Source organism: Monosiga brevicollis, genomic scaffold, assembly GCF_000002865.3.
Source record: "Monosiga brevicollis MX1 MONBRscaffold_31 genomic scaffold, whole genome shotgun sequence".
NCBI lineage: Eukaryota > Choanoflagellata > Craspedida > Salpingoecidae > Monosiga > Monosiga brevicollis.
This window is the reverse complement of record NW_001865068.1, coordinates 500,067-521,162: the sequence shown is the minus strand read 5'-3', so window position 1 is coordinate 521,162 and position 21,096 is coordinate 500,067. Positions and strand designations below refer to the sequence as shown.

The following is a 21,096-nucleotide window of genomic DNA, read 5'->3' as shown; positions in this document are numbered from 1 at the left end:
TCTCTCTCTCTCTCTTTCTCTCATACTCTCTCTCACACAGAGCTCTCGCACACAGAGCTCTCTCTCTCTCTCTCTCTCTCTCTCTCTCTCTCTCTCTCTCTCTCTCTCTCTCTCTCTCTCTCTCTCTCTCTCTCTCTCTCTCTCTTTTTCTTTCTTTCTCTTCGCTCTTCTCTCTCTTTGCGATGAGGTCACTCTGGGCGGTGTTTGGAATGGCGGTGGTGGTGGTCCTTGCAGGCACGGTGACGAGTACGGATGAGGCTACGATTGAGGTGGATGCGGAGGGACACTTGCACATCACCAGCTCGAACCTGGGCGGATCGCGTATCATTTTGAACGGCGTGGATGTTTTGCAGGAGCTGGAATCGTTGCGAGCGGCTTGCGAGCGGCAAGCGCACACCACCTCGGCGCCATCCACCCTGCCACCCATACCGCCGGCGCCGTTGATCCACAATGGGGATGTTGGGTGCAATCTTGACGAGGTGAACCCTGCCGTCACACACGTTGTGGGCAGCCTTGAACTGCATGACTGCAATGCCACGGCCGCGGCCCATCTGCCAAACTTGAAGAATCTCGTCCATGTCTCGGGGAATGTCGAAATTGCGGTGCGATCGAAAAATGAACCATCTGCTCTGCAGGCCTTGTGGATGCGCGTGGGGCTAGCAAAGAGAGGCCTGTGTCATTTCTGTCTTCTTGTTCTCCTGAGCTTCTCGCCGAGGTCGTCACTCACGCGCAGCTCTCCATCGTTTTTACGGCTACAGGACAACCGGTTTTTCGCAAACATCACCGCCTTGAGCAAGCTCACCATGATCGGGGGTTATCTCGCGGTTGAGGTGAGGCGTTTCGCTAATGCAATGTTCTTCTTTGCAAAACATCTTGTCTCAGGCGTGCCTTTCTGCTGGCGACTCGGTGGCGCTGCCGACAGAGAAATTCCGAGCTTGTCAACCTCGATGGCCTGCGTAGTCTGAGCGTGCTCGGCGAATTTCTGATGATTTCGGTCGGTTTGTTTTTTTCATGCTCTGTCACTGCGAGCCAGTACATGACCTGTGCCCTGAGCCAGTTGAAGGGTTCGCAGCGCGGGTTGCTTTTTTTTTTTTTTTTTTTTTTTTTTTTTTTTTTTCCTGGCCGACATGTGCTCCGAGCACCTGCGTCTCAAGTCAGCGCATCTCATTTCAGTGGCCCCTTGAATTTGCCATGATCTTCAGAGCAACGTCAACTTGACGAACGTTGATGGGTTGAATCACCTTGATCAGATTGGTGGGGACGTCCTCATTGAGGTGTGTGTCTACGCGACAGTATGGGAAACACTCTCAGGCCGGGTTTTACCATGTTTAGTCCAACCCGATGCTTTCTAGCATTGAGATGACCCGTCTAGGCTCGATCACCGGCGTTTGCTCTATCCATGTGCGTCAGTCAACCCGATTTAGCCCGGGCCCAGTTTCTCGCATGTCCGTTGAGTTTGCAGCGACGTCTTGATGCGGCCAACGGGATTCATAGGATAATGAAAGGTTAGCAAGTCTCAATGGATTTGGGAACTTGACCATCATCAACGGTTCGCTATCCGTATACGTGAGTCTTGCAGCTCCAGTGATCAAACTACACCGCTGAAACCCTGTCGCACCCCGCCTTCCCCACCCCCAACCCCTACCCCTACCGTTGTGCTATCGTGCGCCTCTTGCTCTTTGAGCTGCGCTCATCAGGCTCATCAATCTTTTACTGTCTTGCTTTTGCATCTCAACGCTCCTGCCCACCTAGAACAACGCCAAGCTGATGACGGTGGATGGCTGGCAAGCCCTGGAATCCATTGGCGACGCTTTGTCGATTTACGTCTGTCTTGTTCTTGTGGCTCATTCTCCTCGTTTCTTTTCTCTGATGCCACTCACGAGCCACCTTGCTTCCCCGATGTTTTTGTAGAACAATGCAGCCCTCACATCTGTTGCAGGCTTTGGCGCGCTGACTGCCATTGACACGTACCTGTACATCGCCGTGCGTAATGCCAGCTTGGCTCGGATCGTGAACGACCCGTGTGCCCTTTGCAAACGACCCGTATGCACTCTAGCAACTCTTCGCGCTGCCACTCATTCATGACGTGTGATGCTCTCCTTCCAGCAACACCCACTATTGACCGATCTTGACGGCCTGAGCTCTTTGAGCTCCGTTGGACACTATATCCGCATTTGCAACAATCCCTATTTAAACCTTTCCATTGTAGAGGAACGACTTCGAGACGTCGGCAGTTGCCAGGTGTTCGAAGCCACAACATGCCCCACTTGTGGGGCATAAGAACAGGCTGCGTCCCTCCGCTGCGTTGACAACTTTCTTTCTCCATCGTCTAAAAGTAGACAAATAGATCGTCTAAAAAAAACTAACATCGATCCGGATGTAAGTAACTGAGCACTTGTTGCACCTTTTTACCAGAATAACGACGAAAACTCAATGGCTCCAACGACCTGGCTCTCATGAAATTAATCAAAAAACTCCGACATTGTTCTTTTGGTAACGAAGTCAAACCATTAACCTCTGCTTGTAATCGATCGCGGCCACTGGTGCGCGCGCATGCGAAATGTACTTTTCAGGTTTGGAGGAGATCGGCGACATGGCCCAAGTTGGCACGCGCTCAACCCATGGCCAGCGCTGCCGATACGCCAAGGACTGCTACAATGTCGGGTGTAAGCTTTGGCATCCGGCTGAGCGCCCACCTATCTGCAAGCGGGGCAAGCACTGCCATGTCGAAGCGTGCAGGGATCTGCATCCACGACAGAGGGCAAGCCCGAAAGACCCCGCTCATGAAACTTACCATCAAGGTCGAAGCTCCAAGTCATGCGAGAGTCATGCTCCAAAAAATAAGCACTGTCCACGGAAAGCTCGTTGCCGCGAATTCTTGTGTGCGCTGACACACCCACCCGATCGCTGCGCGCAATGCCCAAAGAAAGTGGCTTGCTTGGATCTCGATTGCCAACTGCTACACCCCAAGAACAGACCGCCCAAATGCCGGAACGGCGATCGCTGTAACAATTGGCGGCAACATCGCTGCCGATTCCTTCATCCCGTCAAGCCCGACCAGAAACCGCCACCTGCAAGACGGCGGCGCGCGAGAAAACCATCCCAAAGGAACCCCTTGGAATGCTGTGTGTGTTTGGATGATGAGCTGCCCCCAAACTCGCCCGGAATGGTGTTCCACCAAAGAGCACTTTCTCTGCAATACTTGCTTTGATCACCACGTCCGTGAGATTGCCACGCGCGATGATCGCCTCGCACGGGGCTCGGCCGTGCCTTGTCCGGTGCCTGAATGCAAGGCGAAGGACTTTGATTTTTTTGACCTGCCCCAACAAGTTTCGCGCGAAACAATCAAGCTGTTGGACGACTTGCGTCGCTTGGAAACGGAGCAGGCCGCGCACAGAGAAGCTGAACAGCGCCTGCGGGAGGAAGCCGCCCGTGAAGCAGTCAGGCGTGCGCAGCTTGACGAGCGACAACGTCAGGCCGAGGACGCTCGCAAGCACATTGTCGAGAAGATTCTGACACTGGCCTGCCCACGTTGCAAGACAGCGTTTTTCGACTTTGATGGGTGCTTTGCGCTGTCTTGTGGCAGGTGTGGCTGTGGATTCTGCGCCTGGTGTCTGACCGACTGTGGGGCAGATGCGCACGGTTGTGCGGCACGGTGTGGGCAGCTTTACGGAGGTACAGACCGGTACTTTGGGACACGGGAGCAGTTTGACGCCCACCATTCGCGTCGACGTCAAGACTTAGTCAAAGCTTATTTGCGGACTTTGCCCCAAAAAGTCAAAAGGCTCACCAAGCATCTTTGTGAGAAGGATTTTATTGATATGGGCTGGCGCCCGGTCCGTCAAGAGGATCACGTCGACAAAGCAAAGGCCCAGGCCCAACCACTGCAAGCCGCCGCTTTTGTCCCGGAAAGGCGGCAGGCAGCTCGTCAAGGGGCTTACGGCTTGGTTCCAAGAGGGCCTGAGGTTATTGTAGGGCCCATCGGAAGGAATCCACCGGCTCCATTCATGGATGTAGATGTACTACATCGACCAGTTCTGCGCGCACGAAATCGTCCACCATTAGTCGTTGCAGATCCTATGGGCGGAATTCCTGACTACGTGAGACAAGGAGAAAGAGAGCGCCACTTACCTGCTCGACCAATGCGTGCCCGTCCACCGCCTGTAGACCCACGCTGGGATGCTGATATTGCTTTGGCGTTGGAAATGGAATACCGGTGATATCCGATCAGTCATGTTCACAGCGCCGTTGAAGCTGCAGTATGCCCCACCTGCCGATGTGGTTGACCTTACCTCGTGATTCATCGCCTTTTCTGTCCAATGTTTGCTTCTTTCGCACACCACACCATGCCAATTCAAACGAACCGCCAAAAAAAAAAAAAAATCGTCTCCTCATCATCAGCTCAAAAGTTGAATAGCTTCTAACTTTTGCTTTTGTTCTCTTCGCTTCATTTTGCTCATGTGCTTTCAAAAGAATGGGTTCGCAGTGAGTCCGTTCTCACTTTTTCCATCTACATGTGGTTGATGATCGATCTCAACATGCTGGTCGTCTGGCTAGTATTGGGGGTTGTGGGCCTGGCGATGCGCGGCAGGTTGGCCTCGGTTTTCAAGAGCTGCATCCGTGCAGTCTTCGCTGTTTCTTCTCGTTTTCTGGCAACACTCCAGGATCTGGCGCTGCTTTTTGCAAAGCCTGCTTGGACAATGGCTTGGCCGCTTGTGCTTGGTGTTTGCTCAAATTGGGAGAATTGACGTTTGCGTTGGCCAAGAGCTGCTTTGAGCTGATTCATTTTTCCTGTCTGAGGGCCCCGGCCCCTGATCACAAAGCCCGCCACTACGCACTCCGCGCTGCTGTTTTTTTCAGTCTGATCGCGCTTGGTGCTTTGGCCTACTGTCACTTCAAGATGGTCTTCAATGTGTTTTGTCTGGCGACGCTCGTTTCTTTGGTCAATACTTATACTCGCTCAGTTCGTACACCGCAACGTTGCCCAAAGAAAGTGGCTTGCTTGGATCTCGATTGCCAACTGCTACACCCCAAGAACAGACCGCCCAAATGCCGGAACGGCGATCGCTGTAACAATTGGCGGCAACATCGCTGCCGATTCCTTCATCCCGTCAAGCCCGACCAGAAACCGCCACCTGCAAGACGGCGGCGCGCGAGAAAACCATCCCAAAGGAACCCCTTGGAATGCTGTGTGTGTTTGGATGATGAGCTGCCCCCAAACTCGCCCGGAATGGTGTTCCACCAAAGAGCACTTTCTCTGCAATACTTGCTTTGATCACCACGTCCGTGAGATTGCCACGCGCGATGATCGCCTCGCACGGGGCTCGGCCGTGCCTTGTCCGGTGCCTGAATGCAAGGCGAAGGACTTTGATTTTTTTGACCTGCCCCAACAAGTTTCGCGCGAAACAATCAAGCTGTTGGACGACTTGCGTCGCTTGGAAACGGAGCAGGCCGCGCACAGAGAAGCTGAACAGCGCCTGCGGGAGGAAGCCGCCCGTGAAGCAGTCAGGCGTGCGCAGCTTGACGAGCGACAACGTCAGGCCGAGGACGCTCGCAAGCACATTGTCGAGAAGATTCTGACACTGGCCTGCCCACGTTGCAAGACAGCGTTTTTCGACTTTGATGGGTGCTTTGCGCTGTCTTGTGGCAGGTGTGGCTGTGGATTCTGCGCCTGGTGTCTGACCGACTGTGGGGCAGATGCGCACGGTTGTGCGGCACGGTGTGGGCAGCTTTACGGAGGTACAGACCGGTACTTTGGGACACGGGAGCAGTTTGACGCCCACCATTCGCGTCGACGTCGTGACCTAGTGGAAGCGTATAATATTATGCAAACTTTGCCAATGGACGTCCGAGAGCTCACCAAGCATCTTTGTGAGAAGGATTTTACCGATTTGGGCTGGCCTGTGGTCCAATATCATAACGTGATGCCTGCCATATCACCTTGGGACGCTGAGATTGCTTGGGCTTTGGAGCTGCAAGACGAATTTTAACATCCGCCCCGTCATGATTCTCTCTCATTTTGTGATTTCGTCGCAGTCAGAATCTAGATTGATAAATAAATTAATGTTCATGATGGGGCATACACCATTTATTCATTGCATTCCTGTTCTCGTTGGACTAGTACAAACCTCTAAAATTGGCACACATGAGCTCGGGCATTGGGGGCAATGGGCCTATAGCAACGTAAGATAGGTGGGAGGGGCTTCATCAAGATTACGGCGCTTGGATTTGCGCGCAAGGACATGGGACATGGCATCATGATTATGATCATGACCCTGATCATGGCCAAGACCATGACCATGACCTTGACCTTGAACGTGGGCATCGTCGTGCGCGACGGGCACACTGCCCGGGCGTTTGAGCTGAGAATATTGGCCTGGAATCGAAGAGACCACGGGCTCTTGGATTGGCGGCTCCGATGGGGTGCTGGCGTGTTTCCCCATCATCTGCGGGGTGAAGCTAGAGAGTTGGGCCGCAAGATGAAGAAAGCTGGGTCGCGCGCGGTACTCGCTCCAGCACTGCTCCATCAGCTCATACACAGGCACGGGACAGCGCACAGGACGCGGCATCCGGTACCCGGCCTTTACGGCAACCACTACAGCGGAGCTGGAGAGACTTCCATACGGAAGTGCTGCCGCATCAGTCATAATCTCATACCTAAATTTGCCCAGGAACAAAGGTGGGGATGCAGCAAAAACAAAACGGCGGTCAGGGCACCATGTTGTGAGGCTAATGACACAACATGTGGCCCGGGGCCAATCCGGCTGCTTCCCCCACAATTTCCTGGTCAAGCTGACACGACTCAGCAACGTACAGTACGATACCGAACGACCAGACATCACTTTGTGGGCCGATGGAACCTTCAAGCACTTCTGGTGCTGCCCACCTGTCATAACGAGTCAGAAGCGGTGCGCAGTGATGAGTATACAGGTCGAGCCATGCTTTCTGGAAAGGCACTTCCAGCTTGGCTTTGGGATTGCGAGGCGCATTGGGCTGCGTACCGTATGGCGGTGATGGTCCCCACGTCTTGCATGTCCGGGCCAACGTAGGCCAAGCCCAGGTCGGAGACCTTGCACCGATAGTTTTCATCAACCAATACGTTGCGAGCGCTCAAGTCGCTGTGCACGATGGAGTATCGAGTCAAGCTGGCCATGCCCCGAGCAATGTCCTGGGCCATGCGCATCTTGACTGCAAACGACGTTTGGCGGTTGTCCTCCACCGCAGAGCGCAGCACGTGGGCCAGGTCCCCCAGGGAGCAGTACTCCAACACGAGGATGAGTGCTGGTTGCTCGACAACAAGGCCAATGAGTTTGACGACGTGGATCGTGTCTTGCAGTTGATTGAGCAGAATTGCCTCAGTCAGCAATCGCATCTCTGTGCTCGTCGTAGAGTCCCCGACACGGGCTTGTTTGCACACGACCTCAACATGCGCAGACTTGGACCAGCTCATGACGCGGCCCTGGCGGAGCGTGCCCAAGGAAACCTTCCCAAACTGACCACCGCCAAGAGAAGACTTTAAAACAACGTCACGCCGGGCAAGAATGGGTGGGGCCACCAATGGCTCTGGGCAATATGTTTGCCAGTGATCCACGGCTGCGGCAACATCCACGCGCTGCCGATGTCGCCTTTGAAAAAATAACATTAGACACAGGACAAGCAGGACCAACAGAACCAGAGGAAGAACGATGGCCAATATCAACGTTCGCTCGTCGGAGACAGCCTGAACCGGAGCTGGGGTGGAAAGCGCTGCGCCAACTGGCGGAGTAGGAAGGGGCGGGGCAGCGCAAGAAAGGGCTTGGGGCCACCAGGTGCCCAAGACGTCTCCCTCGGGATTTCCAATGGACACCACCTCGCCGTTCTCATCGAAGATGACAGTTTCTGTTGCACCAAGCTCGCCATCTGCATCGATATTCAGGTGGTCGTAGTACAGTCCCGGAATCGAGTTGTTGACGAGGATGGCATAGACAGAGTCGCGCAGCCGCTCACGCGTCGCGTTCAGATCACGTCCAAACCGGTGAGTGTGCTTGACGCGTTCAGCTGCCACCGCTGTAATCATGACGATCTCAGCAACATTGATGATCCAGGCGTGGTCGATAATCTGGGCCATAAATCGACGGTGATCCGTGCTAGACTGGAAAGATGCAAATGGAGCGGCAAACGGAGAAGTACCCTCGGGTGTGTCCAAGTTCATGGAGATGAGGCGTCCACTCAAGGATCGGCGCACGTTGACGTCCCACTCGGATGTCGGAAGCGCAAACCTGGACGCGACCCATAATATTGAGGTGTCAAGCAGGCCTAGATCGTAGGCACGATTGAACAGCAACTGTGACTGCGTTGGATAACTGCAATTGGGGAGCAGAAGCGAGATCTGCGGATGAGGAAGAACGTGTTCAAAAAGGGCTGTTCGAAGCAACAGGAATCGCTTTGACGTACAGACTCACGACAACGACGCCTGTGCCGTTGGCCCAAAGGGTACGGAGCAGCTCGTCGACAAGCACTTCATCGGCGCTGGCGGGAAAGACAAGGTCGAGTGCCACGTCATGGCCTTCGGCGCTGAGCAGCGAACGAAAACGATCCGTAACGTCCACGTTGGGGGTGAGAAAAGAGTCGTGAACAAGGGTTACACAATCGGGCTTGCCAAGTGCGGAAACCAGGTTGAAGAGGTTGGCACCGAGCTTGAGTGTGGACGCGGTGAGGCTGAGATAATTTGGGTAGACAGAGGTGTTGAAGAGGGCCGCGCTGGTGCCGATGGGGCTAATAAATTGCAACGAAGGCAAGCTGCGGCCGACATTCATGGCTTGCAAGACGCAGACCGACATGCCCGGGCCGGCAACCAGATGTACGGCATGCTGCTCGGCGATACTTAGTATGACGCTGCAGTTTCGGCCCGTCACATCTGCACGGACAATCTCAATCTTGATGTCTGGAAATATTCCTGCCAGAAACTCTGTTGGGAGCGCGCGCGGATGTGAAACATGTAGAAAGTGAACACTCGGGTAAGCGTCGGTCCGGTCCGATTGGGGAGGCGTGGTATGTGGAGAAGAACATTGATGACAACTACGTACCAGAAGCTGCAACAATCATGGCATCCGCCCCAGCAGCACCGTATTCCAAGGGAGGTCCGATCCTACCAAGCGTGACGCGAGGATCAGGTCAGCGCAGCTTCAGATCGCGTCAGAAGATTGTCAACGGTCCTGGTTTCAAAGTCTGGGAGCATGCGGCCCGGCGTACCGTGAAGCAACGTGGAGAATACGAAGCACCAAAGGGTATTCCGAAGCTGGGAGCAAATCAGGCTCGGCTGGAAAGAGGATGAGGTCCGAGGACGGCTGGCCTGTGAGTGAGTAAAATACAACTTCGCCCGGTTCCTAGCCCCATGCCAAGAAGAGCTGCGAGTGAGTGGGGCCATCTTGAGAGCAGAAGCGCTCGGCACGAGGCGTAGAACGACTGGGCGCCCGAAGTAAAGTACCGAGATGAGAGCGCGTAGGCGCTGGGTCGTTGAAGAGTGTGGCAGCGCTGCGGTGGGAGGCACCTGGACTGTCAGCATGGGGTTACCAGCAGCATCCTTCATTTGAAATGCAGAGCGCTGATTCTGTAGCTCTGGACACCGGCCCGACAGAAAAGAGAGGAGGGAGTCAGCCAGCGCGGTGACGGGCAGATCCTCGGACAGTTCTGATAGGCATGTGAACGCCAGCAGGGACGAAGCGAGGTGAGCTGAGCTTGCTTGAGTGCGTCATGCGGCAAGAAGAAGACGCTATTTGTGTAGGCGGAGCGGCGCACCAGGCAGTTTGCTGGTGACGATGATGGTTCGTGCACGGGCCACGGCACGTAGCTCGCCCGTCGTGTCCCACGGAGTCATGGCGGTCAGCAGCGTCTCAAAGGATACAGGATTGATATCCTCCGGGTAAAGGTAAACCAGGCTACGCACAAAGCATGGCGTTTGGGGCGTGAGATGAGGTGAGAGGCGTAACCCGTTGAGGAATGCAAGCAGCTCGACTCGGATCAAGATAGGTCATGGGGTGAGGCAAAGTCAACGCACCGTGGATCGTTGCTGTGGTAGTTGAGCGAGCGCACGAATGCCACGGCCGAACTGTAAACATCACTGGCTAGGAAAAGATGAATTGGGTGTTCACGAATGGGCAAGTTGCTGCAGGATGCCTCGTAAGCCGTCTCATGGGCAATCAGGGAAACGTCCTATTGTGGGTGTCAAAAAAAAAAAAAAAAAAAAAAAAAAAAAAAAAAGAGAGAATCGGGTCAAAGGACGCGGGGGTGATCATTTTTATACTTTGGGGGTTCAGCTGGGGAGACCCACATGTGCTTCGGCGGCTTCCAGCAGAGCAGATTGAAGTGCTGCCGGGAGGTTGTAGAGGGTGCAGGTGTTGTCGTTCAAAAGCATTAAATGGCGCCAGCTCATGGCCCGAACGAGGCGCATCATCAAGCGGGCATGATGGGTTAGATTGAGGTTGTGGTCGAGACAGACAAACGAGGTATTGGCTTCTGCGACAGCAGGACAGCATCCGCCAAGGTTGAAGCCAAACCGTAAGCGCACCAGCAACTACGTCGTGGGCTCAAGGACTCGCAAGAACTCTGGGGGCATTGACGGAAAGGAAGGAACGTACTTGCGCAGGGGTCGAGTTCAGCCTTGAGGTAACCCGAGATGGAGGGGTAGATCAGCGTCTTGTTGGGGGTTTCTGTGGTGAGGTCAACCCGGCCAGACGTGTCAGCAAGCTTCAAGTGGCACAGGTGAGGATGCTCAAGGCCTGGGATGGGAGTAGAGGTGGAGGTCGGACGCGGGGTAGTGCTGGAAGCGGTATCAAAATCGTCGTCACCGGCGTCGAATCCATCATCGTTGTTATCAGCACTGCCATCGAGCACAATCAAAGGAGGTAGTCCGCAGGCGTTGGACCACGTCTCAAAGGCATTGCGGTTGGTGAGGGATTGCTCCAGGGCAGAAATTGAGAATTGCGCATTGAACACCTTGATTACCGTTGACGTCTCCGCGCTGACACCAAGACAGCACACGAGCAAGAGCGGCAAGCTGTAAATATGTAACGCGGCCCGCAGCCGCGCTAACCGCTGGCCTGCTCGGCCCGGGCCGTGACGCATTGCGCCCAAACGTTGGGTTGCGCCCCACCAAAAGGAAGGAGAGGAAAACAGCGAGACCAAAAGGAGTCGGGCGAGGCAACCAGGCCAGTCCGAGCTCGCGGACCGTGCTCAAACTCGCCGCATCATCTCCGCCCAAGCCTTGCACACACCTCCCCCCCTCGCCGAGCCGGCCTCGAGCCCTTGGGTCTTGGCTCCTGGGTCTTGGGGTCTCAGGTCTCCAGCCTTGATTTTCAGGCCTGCAGTCGCCGTGTCCTAATCCCCGTCCGTATTCACCTTCTTTGCTGCCGCTGCTCTGCGGTCGCCAGACTCTCTCTCCCTGCCGGTCACTGCTGACCCCTGTAATGGCAGAGCTCCGTCAAGCACCCGCCTTTCCTTCCAAAAAAAAAATAAAATAAAAAATTTGTTGAAAAAAAAAGTTGAAAGAAGCAAAAAAAAATAAAATAAAACCACTCGTGCCATCAAGTTCTGACGAAAGTCCTGACATTCACAGTCACACACAATAATAAAGCGGAAACGCGTTGATCGATTTAGCGAGCGTACAGCAGAAACCGCAAAGGAGCGTTTACAGCAAGGCGGCGGATAGCGGAAACTGAAAGGAGCAGTTAGCGAGGAAACTGTAAGGTTTAGCGAGCGGATTGCGGAAGAGAGCGTTGAAGCGGATTGCCGAGCATCTATAGCATGAAAGCGCCGAAGTAACGCTGCAAATTCACGAAAAACCATCCCCCAACAAAACCCTACAGGTGGGACATGACACCCAACTGGACATCTGGAAAGTGTGTGTGTGTGTGTCTGTGTGTGTGTGTGTGTGTGTGTGTGTGTGTGTGTGTGTGTGTGTGTGTGTGTGTGTGTGTGTGTGTGTGTATCGATCGTCCGTGTGATGGGTGCGTGTCTTGTTGGTCTGCCCTGAGCATCACCATCCTTGCTCTTTCTCGCTTCTCGCAGACTCCTTTGCAACTCCTGCTGACAGCTACCTCTTGTAACACTTCCTCGCATTAGCCCTAGATTCGGACAGGCTGATCCAACTGCGCTTCAAACCGCCCTCCCGTCACAGCCAGCCATATACATGACCACGCCCCGGGTCTCCCATCCACCCCCAACACCCAACCACCTCGGCAGTGTCCTGGGCCTTGCCAAGGCCATGACACAAAATGTACCAAATGTCAGATCTTCACATCCTCCCATCACGTTTTGCCCGCGCGCGTGCCCCAGAATTGAATTGATGCAAGAATGACAAACACGCACCACAACCCGGCTGCGAACCCGGCGCGCGGTGTCTGTTTCAAACCTTTTCTCACACTCGCACGTGACGCACGTCGCGAGATCCTCATGGCACGGAACCTCTGTCAAGCAAAAATAAACGCCACACCAAGACTAGGGCAGCCATTTCACATCACGCCTCTACCACTAGTTCTGAAATAGAATAGTCATTATCCTGGCTGCCTCGTCACTTCAGCACGGGCACGGGATCTGGTTGGTGATGATATGGCACAACTCTGAATCGTTACCGAGACCGGCCAGCAAGCTAGCAGCTGCCGACATATTTAGCAAAGGATTCTCACACACTTCCACATAGGTTCCGACATAGTTGAGATTGTGCAGCTCGAGGCTTGTCAAATTGCCGTTTGTCTGAGATACGAGAAAGCCATGAGGATGCGGTCATGCCAGGCCCATGGTCAAAGGCAAAAAATCCCTGACCTGAATGCGGAGGTTAGTTGAAATGTGCCTGAGGTTGCTGAGGCCGATGAGGTTGACCAACAGAGGGTTGTTCTACAGGGTTGTTCGCAGGAGAAGATCAAGTTGAGCGCCTTTCAACATGCTCACAAGAAGATACCCCTTGGCTTATGACCAGATTCATAAGAGATGCACCATAAGCGCGAAGAATGGCGTACGCGAACTACCACGTAGTAGGATACAGAGTCAAGCCGAGCCAGACCGTCAACGTTCAGCAGCCTCCCATTGTTCTAATTGGGAAAAGCAAGATCAGAAACAACAATCAATAACCTTGGGTCTCAACCAGCTTCGAGTCAATCCTTGCCCTGATCAACTCCCCCACCCCATCAGCGCGATTGCTTTCTGCTACACAGACCTGGATTGTGACGCTGCCCGTGCTGTAAAGGTTGGAAAGTCCATCCAGGTTGGTCAGCAACGGATTGTCCTACGCAGAAAAATCAGCTTACGTTGTTCAGATGCCGCTGCGTACCCTTGCCCTTTGCTTCCCATGAACCATTCAGCAAGTACAGCCATGGGTGTTGACAAACATTGATCCGCAGATATAAACACGTAGTAATTCTGCTCAAGCCATCGATGTTGGTCAAGGCAAGGTTCGCCTGTATCAACCATGTGTCAGCCAAACAAATGAGCACATGGGCTCCACTTGCCCTGCGCCAGCATGACCCCGCCATTGCCAAGGGGAGGTTTTTGAACCAGCTGACAAGTCCACGATACGTACAGATACGGCTAACCCCTGTTTGGTGGTACAGTTGAACAGGCCATCTAGGTGCTCGATATTGGCGTTGCTCTGAAGAATCGGGTTGGCAACGACCATAGAAAATTGGGAAAAAAAAAAAAAAAAAAGAGTCAGAACATGCTTCGGCTATGTCCTGATGCGAATTGGCAGACGACCGGACCTCAATGTGGATAAAGCCTTCAACTCGAGTCAGTTTTGAGAGGCTATCAATGTTGGTCAGCAAATTAATTTTCTGGAGAAGACGAGACGACAATGGCAACGACATGAGTGCACGTTCTTGTCCACGCTCGCGGCCAAACGCATCGGGACTGAGGGATAACAATAATGTGATCGTACGAAAATGTTCAGGTTGCCTGAAATCAGCTTGAGCGCCCGTAATCCATTGATATTACTGAGGTCCGCGTTGCTCTACGCACGATTCCAGATGGAGCCTTGAGAACGGGCCCGTCCCTGGCACTCGGACACAGACCAGCGCGGGGTGGCAGGATCAAGCCGAGAGGTGCAATACCCGAAGAAAGAGATCTTTTCCAACGCTGGTCAGCTGGCTGAAAGCGTCCAGGTTGGTCAATCCCAACGTGTTCTGCAGATGCGTGCAGGGAAGCGAGGCAATGCGTTGATTGTATGAGTAAGGTGGCGGCGGCAGCAGCGTCAGCCGATTCCGTTAAAGCTCAAGCAGTAGCTCTGAGGCCAAAAGGAAGTCTGAGGCCAAAAGGATCTGCTTTTTCCAGAGGCCTACCTGGATGATAAGGTCACCGGTAACCGAGGTCAAGCGGCTTAGCGACCAAATAAGATCGGTGGCCGTGAGCACGGTACACGCCACGAGCTTGATGTTGCCCTGAATCTGAGTAACACCGGGCGGGACTGCCAAGTCACACCCGACGTCGCCCGAGTGAACCACCAACGTCATGGCGGCCAGGGTGTTGACCGTCTTCTCAAAGGAGCCAATCAGCTGACGCTGCTCGGCCAGCTCTTGTAAAACGTCAACCCCGTCAATCAACACGCGCGCGACGCCCCCATCACGGCTGCTGCTGCTGTTGATGTGCAAAGTGCCATCACCATCCACATACAACATAGGCTCGACGCCCGTCTCACCTTGCCCAGCCACCCCCGCCAGCCCAGCCAAAACCAGGCACATTGACCCCAACAACAGCCCCATCCCCCTCATCCTCCTCCTCACGCCCGGAGCCATCATCCAAAAAAAAAAAAAAAATTCAAAGATTACATGTAAACTTGGAAAAAATAAATGACTTTTTTATCACTGCGAACGTATGCCTTCCTCGTTCAAGGCATGTGTCTGTGTCTACTTTTTCGCTCTCCATCTCTCCGTCTCTTATCTCCCTCCCCCCTCCCTCCTCTTCCTCTTCCTCTTCCTCTTCCTCTCCCTCGCCCTCGCCCTCTCCCTCGCCGTCTTCCTCTCCCTCTCCCTCGCCCTCGCCCTCTTCTCACTCTCCATCTATACCTCTATCCCTTCCTCGTCTCTTCCTCAAAGTCTCTGCATCCTTGTCTCTCTCTTGATTTGTTCTGGTCTTTGTGCTTTGAATTGTATTCATTTGTCTCTCTCTCTGTCTCTGTCTCTCTGTCTCTCTGTCTCTCTCTCTGTCTCTCTGTCTCTGTCTCTCTGTCTCTTTGTCGCTCTGTCTCTGTCTCTGAGTCTCTCCGTCCCTTGAGTCTCTGTGTCTCTTGAGTCTCTCTCATATTCCCTCTCTCTCTCTCTCTCTCTCTCTCCGTCCCCCTACATGTGCATCAATTGATCTCTCTCTCTCCCCCCGCTCTCTCTCTCTCTCCCGCACACACACACACACACACACTCTCTCTCTCTCTCTCTCTCTCTTCGGCACACTCGAGACTGAGACCGCAATCTATTCACTTTCAGACTGTCAACGCGGCTTGGCTGATATGCATGGGAAACAAACGGCTTGGACTGGCCCGTGAAGCCTCGGGGGTGGGAGGGGGTGACCGGTGTGGCGGGTGAGTTTGGCTTCGGAGGCTTGACTTGTGTCCATCGCCAGGATCACCCCGGGCGCCCCACCATTGCGACATGGCCTCTGGAAGCGCCCCCGTGGCAGGGCGCTGGGGCCAGCTCAGTTGGCTGATGATTGGCATGTCTCTTTTCCTGCTGCTCCTCGGCGGTGCATATCTCATGACATGTACGTTTGCCGCGGTTTTATGCCTCGCCCCACATCTCCCATGCATCCTGGCGAGCCGGCTTGATGCGCTCGAGCAAACCAGCACGTGTTGAAATTTGCCGCTTACGCTCTCCCCGCCTGTGTCGTGTCTTTCGGATTTCATTCCGACCCTGCCGTGGCCATCACGACAGCACCGCCCAACTTTATGCTGTCCTCTCAAAGAAGAGCGGCGCAAAGGCTCTCGCGAGACTTGAACATCAGCTGGACAAGGCCCCGAACCTCCATCAGAGGATGCCCCTTGTTGCCTCACGCCATTTGCACCGAGGTGGCCGAAAACTTCTCCGTCATTGTCCCCTCTTTCATCAAGAGGCCAGACTTGACCGAGGCCTGGCTCGCCACAACCCTCGACCGTTTTGTCCAAAGCCTGACACGACAAGAACTCTACTGTCCTGCCGAAGTCATCCTGGTCATTGCCGGTGTGAGCACCTCTGAACAAGCCAAACTGATTCATGAATGTTTCAAGCATGTCTTCCGTGCTAGCCGCATCCCATCCAAACTGGAGGTAGTCTTACGCCAGGGCAGGTTCTATGCCGGTGCCAACCGAAACACCGGCGTAGACCACGCCACCCGGCGCTACGTGGTCTTGGCTGACGACGATGACGCCTGGCACCCTCGAAAGCTGTACCACATTGTGCACTCTGTGAGTGATGACATGGTCTTCATGACCCACAACTACCTGGTGACCCCGCGAAATGAGCCTTTGACCCCCGTCAACTGGATCATCAACGAGCCTCCCACCATCATCACCGATGTAAGTCTCGACAACGGTCTCATTCTGCCCGGCTGTACCGAACCAAGCTGCACGCGCGTCCATCATGGTCACCCCATCGTGCTGCGCTCTGCCTGGAACTGGACACGAGCTCGCGAGGATCTTCTCCATTTTCAAGACGCCGAGTTCCTCGTGCGACTCTATCGTTATTGCATTGATCACTTGCCCAAAGACACCAAGTTTTTTCATCACATTAATGCCTCACTCGTCGTCTACTACGGTGACTGGTGGGACGAGGCGCTCTCCGTGACCAGTCGCGCCTCATTTGCCAGGTACAAGCGGCTGCAATAGGAGCGCATTGCCGCCAATCCATTCCAGAAGCCCTAATCCTAGAGAGTACATAGCTTTGCAATGGGATCGAGTGAACTACCAACCCCCCGGCTGGAACTAGACCATGCCAAGGGTTCTGTAGAGTCATCTTCAATCGAAAATGTAGCATGGCGACAAACAAGCCAACAAACAAGCCAACGAACATTGGACCGCGGCATCAATTCAAGTGGAGCCAGAACAAAGACAAATCTGATGCGGAAACAGACTTAGGCCAGGTTCTCCTCACGGAAGAGGGCATCCACATCCGTCCATACTGCATCCACATCGCGAGTGGCATCAATCTTGCGCAGCATGCCCTGCTTCAGGAATTCATCCAGAACGGCTGCAAGTTCAAACACACCAAAGCTGAGCATGATGATACGAGAAAGAGTTGTCCTATTTTCAATGTCGAGTGGTTTCAAGGGATGATGAGCAAGCTAAAAAGCGCCCACGTACGCTTGGTCTCATTCTCATATGTGGCATGGCGCTTCTGGAGGGATTCAAGGTTGTCATCGACGCGGCCACCTCCGGCAGCACCGCGAGAAAGGCAACGCTCGGTCGACACCTTTGACAGCAAGAAGAGAAAACGAGGCGAAATGAGCATAAAAGGGTATTCACGACGGCACGCGACACTAAGCGTGTGCGCATGGTACAAGTGCCCCGGGCCACACAAGCAGGAGGCGCCCGCTGACCTCGGCAGGGCAGTCCAAGAAGAGAACAAAACGTGCATCAACCTTGTCAGCCATCACCTCGTTCCAGCCTGTCAGAAGCCAACATCAAACCAGGGATCAGGGGTGCGCGGCACAAACACGATGAGGCATTCACGAGGTCTCACCATCCAGGTTGTCTTTGTTGCGGGGAAAGCCATCAATCAAAAACTTGGAGTTGGGATCCTCTTGCATGGCCTGGGGTCGGATGTCATGGCCAGGTGGATGAGAAGATGAAAAATATCTGATGTCAACGTGCCGCCCATTGAACACGCGCGCGCGCGCGCGCGTTGACGTACCTTTTCAATCAAGCCACAAGTGATTTTGACGGGCACAATCTTGCCTTCCTTGATGTAGCCGTTGATGAGGTCAGCCAAATCTGAGCCCGTGTTGCTGCGGCCAAAAAAGATCAATGATGCAACCCATCGAGTTGAGGTCGAGCGCTATGCATCAGAGAGGCCCCGCGCCACCCTGTCTCCACGGGACAGGGTGCCTCGATGGTAATCTAGCACCCCTAGCACCAAGATTGTCGCAGATTGTCCTTTTGTGCCGTCTTACCGCTCGGCGCGGAGCAAATCACCAGCCGAGAGATGGGTAAAGTTGAAGTTCTAGTGGGTCATTCCGAAAAGAAAATAGGGCAGAAGGATCAGGAAACATGGGGAGTGGTGAATCAGGGCATGGAGCAAAAGCAAAAACCTGGTCATCCCTGCTCCCCCTCCCCCCCTCCGCATGTTTTGGTCTTCCCTCTGACGACCATCTAGTCCTTTGGGGCACAGCGAGAGGGAGGGTGGGAAGAGAGAGGTGGTCCCGGCGCGCACCTTGACAATGTTGGAACTTTGCGTGCCCTTGCCGGCACCGGGCGGGCCGAGAACGAAAACAACAGTGGGCTTAGCCATCGTGCTCAGCAAAGAGGAAGAGGCAGACGATGAGGTGCAAAGGCTACACACACGTTTGCCGAGTTGAATAAATGCCGTCCGGGTCCCTTGCTTGCCAACGAGTCGATGCTGCCTCGTCGTTGTCGTCAGTAGCGCGCGCTCGACAACCGCCAACGTCATCACACACACAACGAAAAAAGTGGTGAAAAGAGAAACGAAGAGAGAGAGTCAGCGCGTGAGAGGTTCAGAGAAATGTAGAAAGGAGCAAAGAGAGGGAGAGAATTCGTGGGGAAAAATTGAGTATTAACAGAGAGAGAAACAGAGATTGGGGGAAATTTGATTACTTTCAAAGAGAAGAGGGACTAACAAATTGCAGCACCAGAGAGACAGAGGAACGAGTGAACCAAGGGAAAACGCGAGAAGGACAAGTGCAAAACAAAAGAGAGAAGAGCTTAGGGGCGAGCTTATGGTGACACTGCCACTGCCACTGCCACTGCTACAGACACAAGCACTGCCACTGCCACTGCCACTGCCACTGCTACAGACACAGGCACTGCCACTGCCACTGCCACAAGCCTGGGTCTAGGCTTCTCTCAACTCAACTGATATGTGGGGCGTGCTGGAAAAGCAAGTGGGAACAGACCCACGAGAGTCTTGACAAGGCCTCGAGATGACAGACATTAGTCAATTCACAGCCTTTACCCCCTTGCAGGGGCGCGCTCAGCACGGTTGATCTACTTTGGCTTGGCCGGTTCGGAGGCCTCGGTTGGTTCAGCCTTGACCGTCACTGTGGTGGGTTGTGCGGGCAATGCGACAGAATCACCCTCATCTGCTTTGATGGCTGGTTTTGCCAGAGCTGCCAGTTCCCGAAAGAAAGGCAGCTTGTCTTGCCACCTGCGTCGCACATCAGCCCACCCTGTATGAGCTCCGCCCACGCTATGCCAAACAGGCCGTCGCCCAATGCTGACCTGGGTCTTGTGGCGCCGCGCGGCGAGGTCGACGGCATGATATAAAGGCGCGTTTCCTGCACCAATCAATCCCGTCAAGTTAAAAGACACGCGTGGTGAAAAGGGCCCGTGTACACGGCCGTGACGTGTTCCTACCCCAATGGTCTCCTGCTGAAGTCCGAGCGTCGTGACCTTGCGCGAAAACTGACGCTTAAAAAAGATTTCGCTGACGCCTGACAAAAAAGAAGCCAGTACGGCCCAAGGTCGAGGTGATTGTGACTGCCTGCTCGAGCGACACGAAAAAAGTGCGGACAACTGCCCGAGCAACACGAGCCAGTGCTTGCCCCACCCGACAACATGCTCACCTTTCCCATTAAACGCTGCAATGGCAGGTTGATATTCTTGAATGAGTTGCCTCAGACGCGCCACGCCGTCCTCAATTTCCGACCTGCACCACGGTTGCCCGAGAGCATGGTAGGACAAGTGAACATCACATGTCAAAAGAAAGCCGGCGGTCAAAATGCCGCGACCAATGTTTTTTTTCAAAATGTCGCGACCAATGTTTGGGTAGAGCAGACCAACTTGTCCAGGTCCATCTGCCCGCGAGTCGTGCGCGCAACCGAGTTGGTAAACCCAATCCCATATTGGCCACAAGACATGTCAGTTTGCCAGCCCAGCTCCACGCCAGCTGGGAGAAGCCCCGAGTGATTTAAGCACGGCCAAAAGTGGTTTCCAGGACCTGCGGATGCGGGGGATAGCCGCGAGTGAGCGCGGACGCGGACAGGCTTGAAGTCAACCCCGCGTCGCCGGCGAGGACCCTTGCAAAGCTCTAACCTGCATAATGGTGGCCACGAGCAGCTGACCAGACGCCTGGATTGATGCCAATGATCAAAACTCGCAAATTGGGCAACAAGAGGTCTGGAAGACCGCCCCGCAATGCCTCACTCTCGGGCGTGCCCTCGATGATGCGCTCCCGTTTGACCCGTTTCTATGCCATGGTATGCAAAGCGCCGCAAAACGCGGTGAGATTTGGGCCAGTTGTAGGCTGCATGCGGGTACTCTGTGCCCAAAACGAGCAGTCGCCGGCCCACAGCAAAGCAGCGCTACCGGCGGGGGTTGCTTGCGCTTGACATTGGGGTCCATCGCCGTCTGGTTCGCCCGCGTTTGCCTCGGTCTTGATCGCTGAGCCATGATGGCATGCAACACAACACACGCACACACGCACACGCACACTGGCCCGTCTCTGCACTGCTTTCCCCTAGACCCTGAGAACGGACCTCACTCCCAAACCACCACCCACAGCCTCATTTTTTTTTTTTTTTTTTCCCAGCTCGCCTCCAGCACGGCTCCGTGCTCCCCGCTGCTCGTCTGCTCGTCTCCCGACAAATGTTATTATTGAATATGACTCTGGGAAATAAAGTTTTCAACTCCGAATTCAGCATCTTGGTGCACGTGCATGCTGAACGGCTGAACGGCTGAATGGCAGTGAGTCGGGGCCCCATGTCATGAGCGTTGGGCATCAACCTGAAGAACATTCACCACCCCCATGCCCCGAGAAAATCGCGCCAAGACGCAGAGCCAAAGCACGTTTTCATGAACCCTCGTCCTGAACCAATTCAATAAGACCTTGTTTGGCGACAATAACTACCTTACCCCCAAAATGATAAACACTATAACACCGCAACATAATCTTCAACAACCTCTCCTCCAGCTCAAAAGCTCAATACGCGCGC

The 21,096-nt window shown here is 54.2% G+C and overlaps 6 protein-coding genes across 6 annotated transcripts in view; 3 read left to right on the top strand and 3 right to left on the bottom strand.

Moving 5' to 3' along the window:
* Positions 1-475, top strand: part of MONBRDRAFT_29135 (uncharacterized protein) — a gene marked incomplete at both ends in the record, with an annotated part of 871 nt that extends 396 nt beyond the window's left edge. Inside the window, 2 exons of the mRNA XM_001749580.1 lie at positions 41-224; positions 354-475. Coding sequence (XP_001749632.1) covers positions 41-224; positions 354-475 — 306 coding nt within the window. The remainder of the gene's footprint in view (positions 1-40; positions 225-353) is intronic.
* Positions 476-2,971: 2,496 nt separating this feature from the next.
* On the top strand, positions 2,972-5,990 carry MONBRDRAFT_38803 (uncharacterized protein; the record flags this gene model as incomplete). Its single annotated transcript, XM_001749579.1, has 2 exons — positions 2,972-4,216; positions 4,991-5,990. The coding sequence occupies exons 1-2, from the start codon at positions 3,138-3,140 to the stop codon at positions 5,988-5,990; spliced, it is 2,079 nt and encodes a 692-aa protein (XP_001749631.1). The 5' UTR covers positions 2,972-3,137.
* A 183-nt stretch (positions 5,991-6,173) lies between these two features.
* On the bottom strand, positions 6,174-14,735 carry MONBRDRAFT_29134 (uncharacterized protein; the record flags this gene model as incomplete). Its single annotated transcript, XM_001749517.1, has 24 exons — positions 6,174-6,657; positions 6,815-6,886; positions 7,002-7,459; positions 7,820-8,258; positions 8,434-8,947; positions 9,066-9,127; positions 9,232-9,365; positions 9,530-9,597; positions 9,778-9,917; positions 10,037-10,191; positions 10,310-10,494; positions 10,617-10,999; positions 11,670-11,774; positions 12,389-12,443; positions 12,609-12,729; positions 12,799-12,870; positions 12,993-13,064; positions 13,190-13,258; positions 13,281-13,430; positions 13,553-13,621; positions 13,731-13,802; positions 13,907-13,978; positions 14,079-14,150; positions 14,307-14,735. 24 exons carry the CDS (start codon positions 14,733-14,735, stop codon positions 6,174-6,176), a joined length of 4,452 nt encoding a protein of 1,483 aa, XP_001749569.1.
* A 737-nt stretch (positions 14,736-15,472) lies between these two features.
* Positions 15,473-16,360, top strand: MONBRDRAFT_34208 (uncharacterized protein; the record flags this gene model as incomplete). Its single annotated transcript, XM_001749578.1, has 3 exons — positions 15,473-15,717; positions 15,888-16,045; positions 16,112-16,360. Coding segments are annotated over exons 1-3 (516 nt in total), but the record flags the coding sequence as incomplete, so codon positions are not given.
* A 701-nt stretch (positions 16,361-17,061) lies between these two features.
* MONBRDRAFT_29132 (uncharacterized protein) lies at positions 17,062-18,437 on the bottom strand (the record flags this gene model as incomplete). Its single annotated transcript, XM_001749516.1, has 7 exons — positions 17,062-17,177; positions 17,291-17,399; positions 17,506-17,594; positions 17,670-17,739; positions 17,841-17,934; positions 18,100-18,149; positions 18,360-18,437. The coding sequence occupies 7 exons, from the start codon at positions 18,435-18,437 to the stop codon at positions 17,062-17,064; spliced, it is 606 nt and encodes a 201-aa protein (XP_001749568.1).
* Positions 18,438-19,150: 713 nt separating this feature from the next.
* On the bottom strand, positions 19,151-20,554 carry MONBRDRAFT_29131 (uncharacterized protein; the record flags this gene model as incomplete). The annotated part of the gene is made up of 7 exons (XM_001749515.1): positions 19,151-19,310; positions 19,385-19,440; positions 19,520-19,596; positions 19,729-19,811; positions 19,946-20,051; positions 20,198-20,351; positions 20,471-20,554. 7 exons carry the CDS (start codon positions 20,552-20,554, stop codon positions 19,151-19,153), a joined length of 720 nt encoding a protein of 239 aa, XP_001749567.1.
* Between the last annotated feature and the right edge of the window lie 542 nt (positions 20,555-21,096).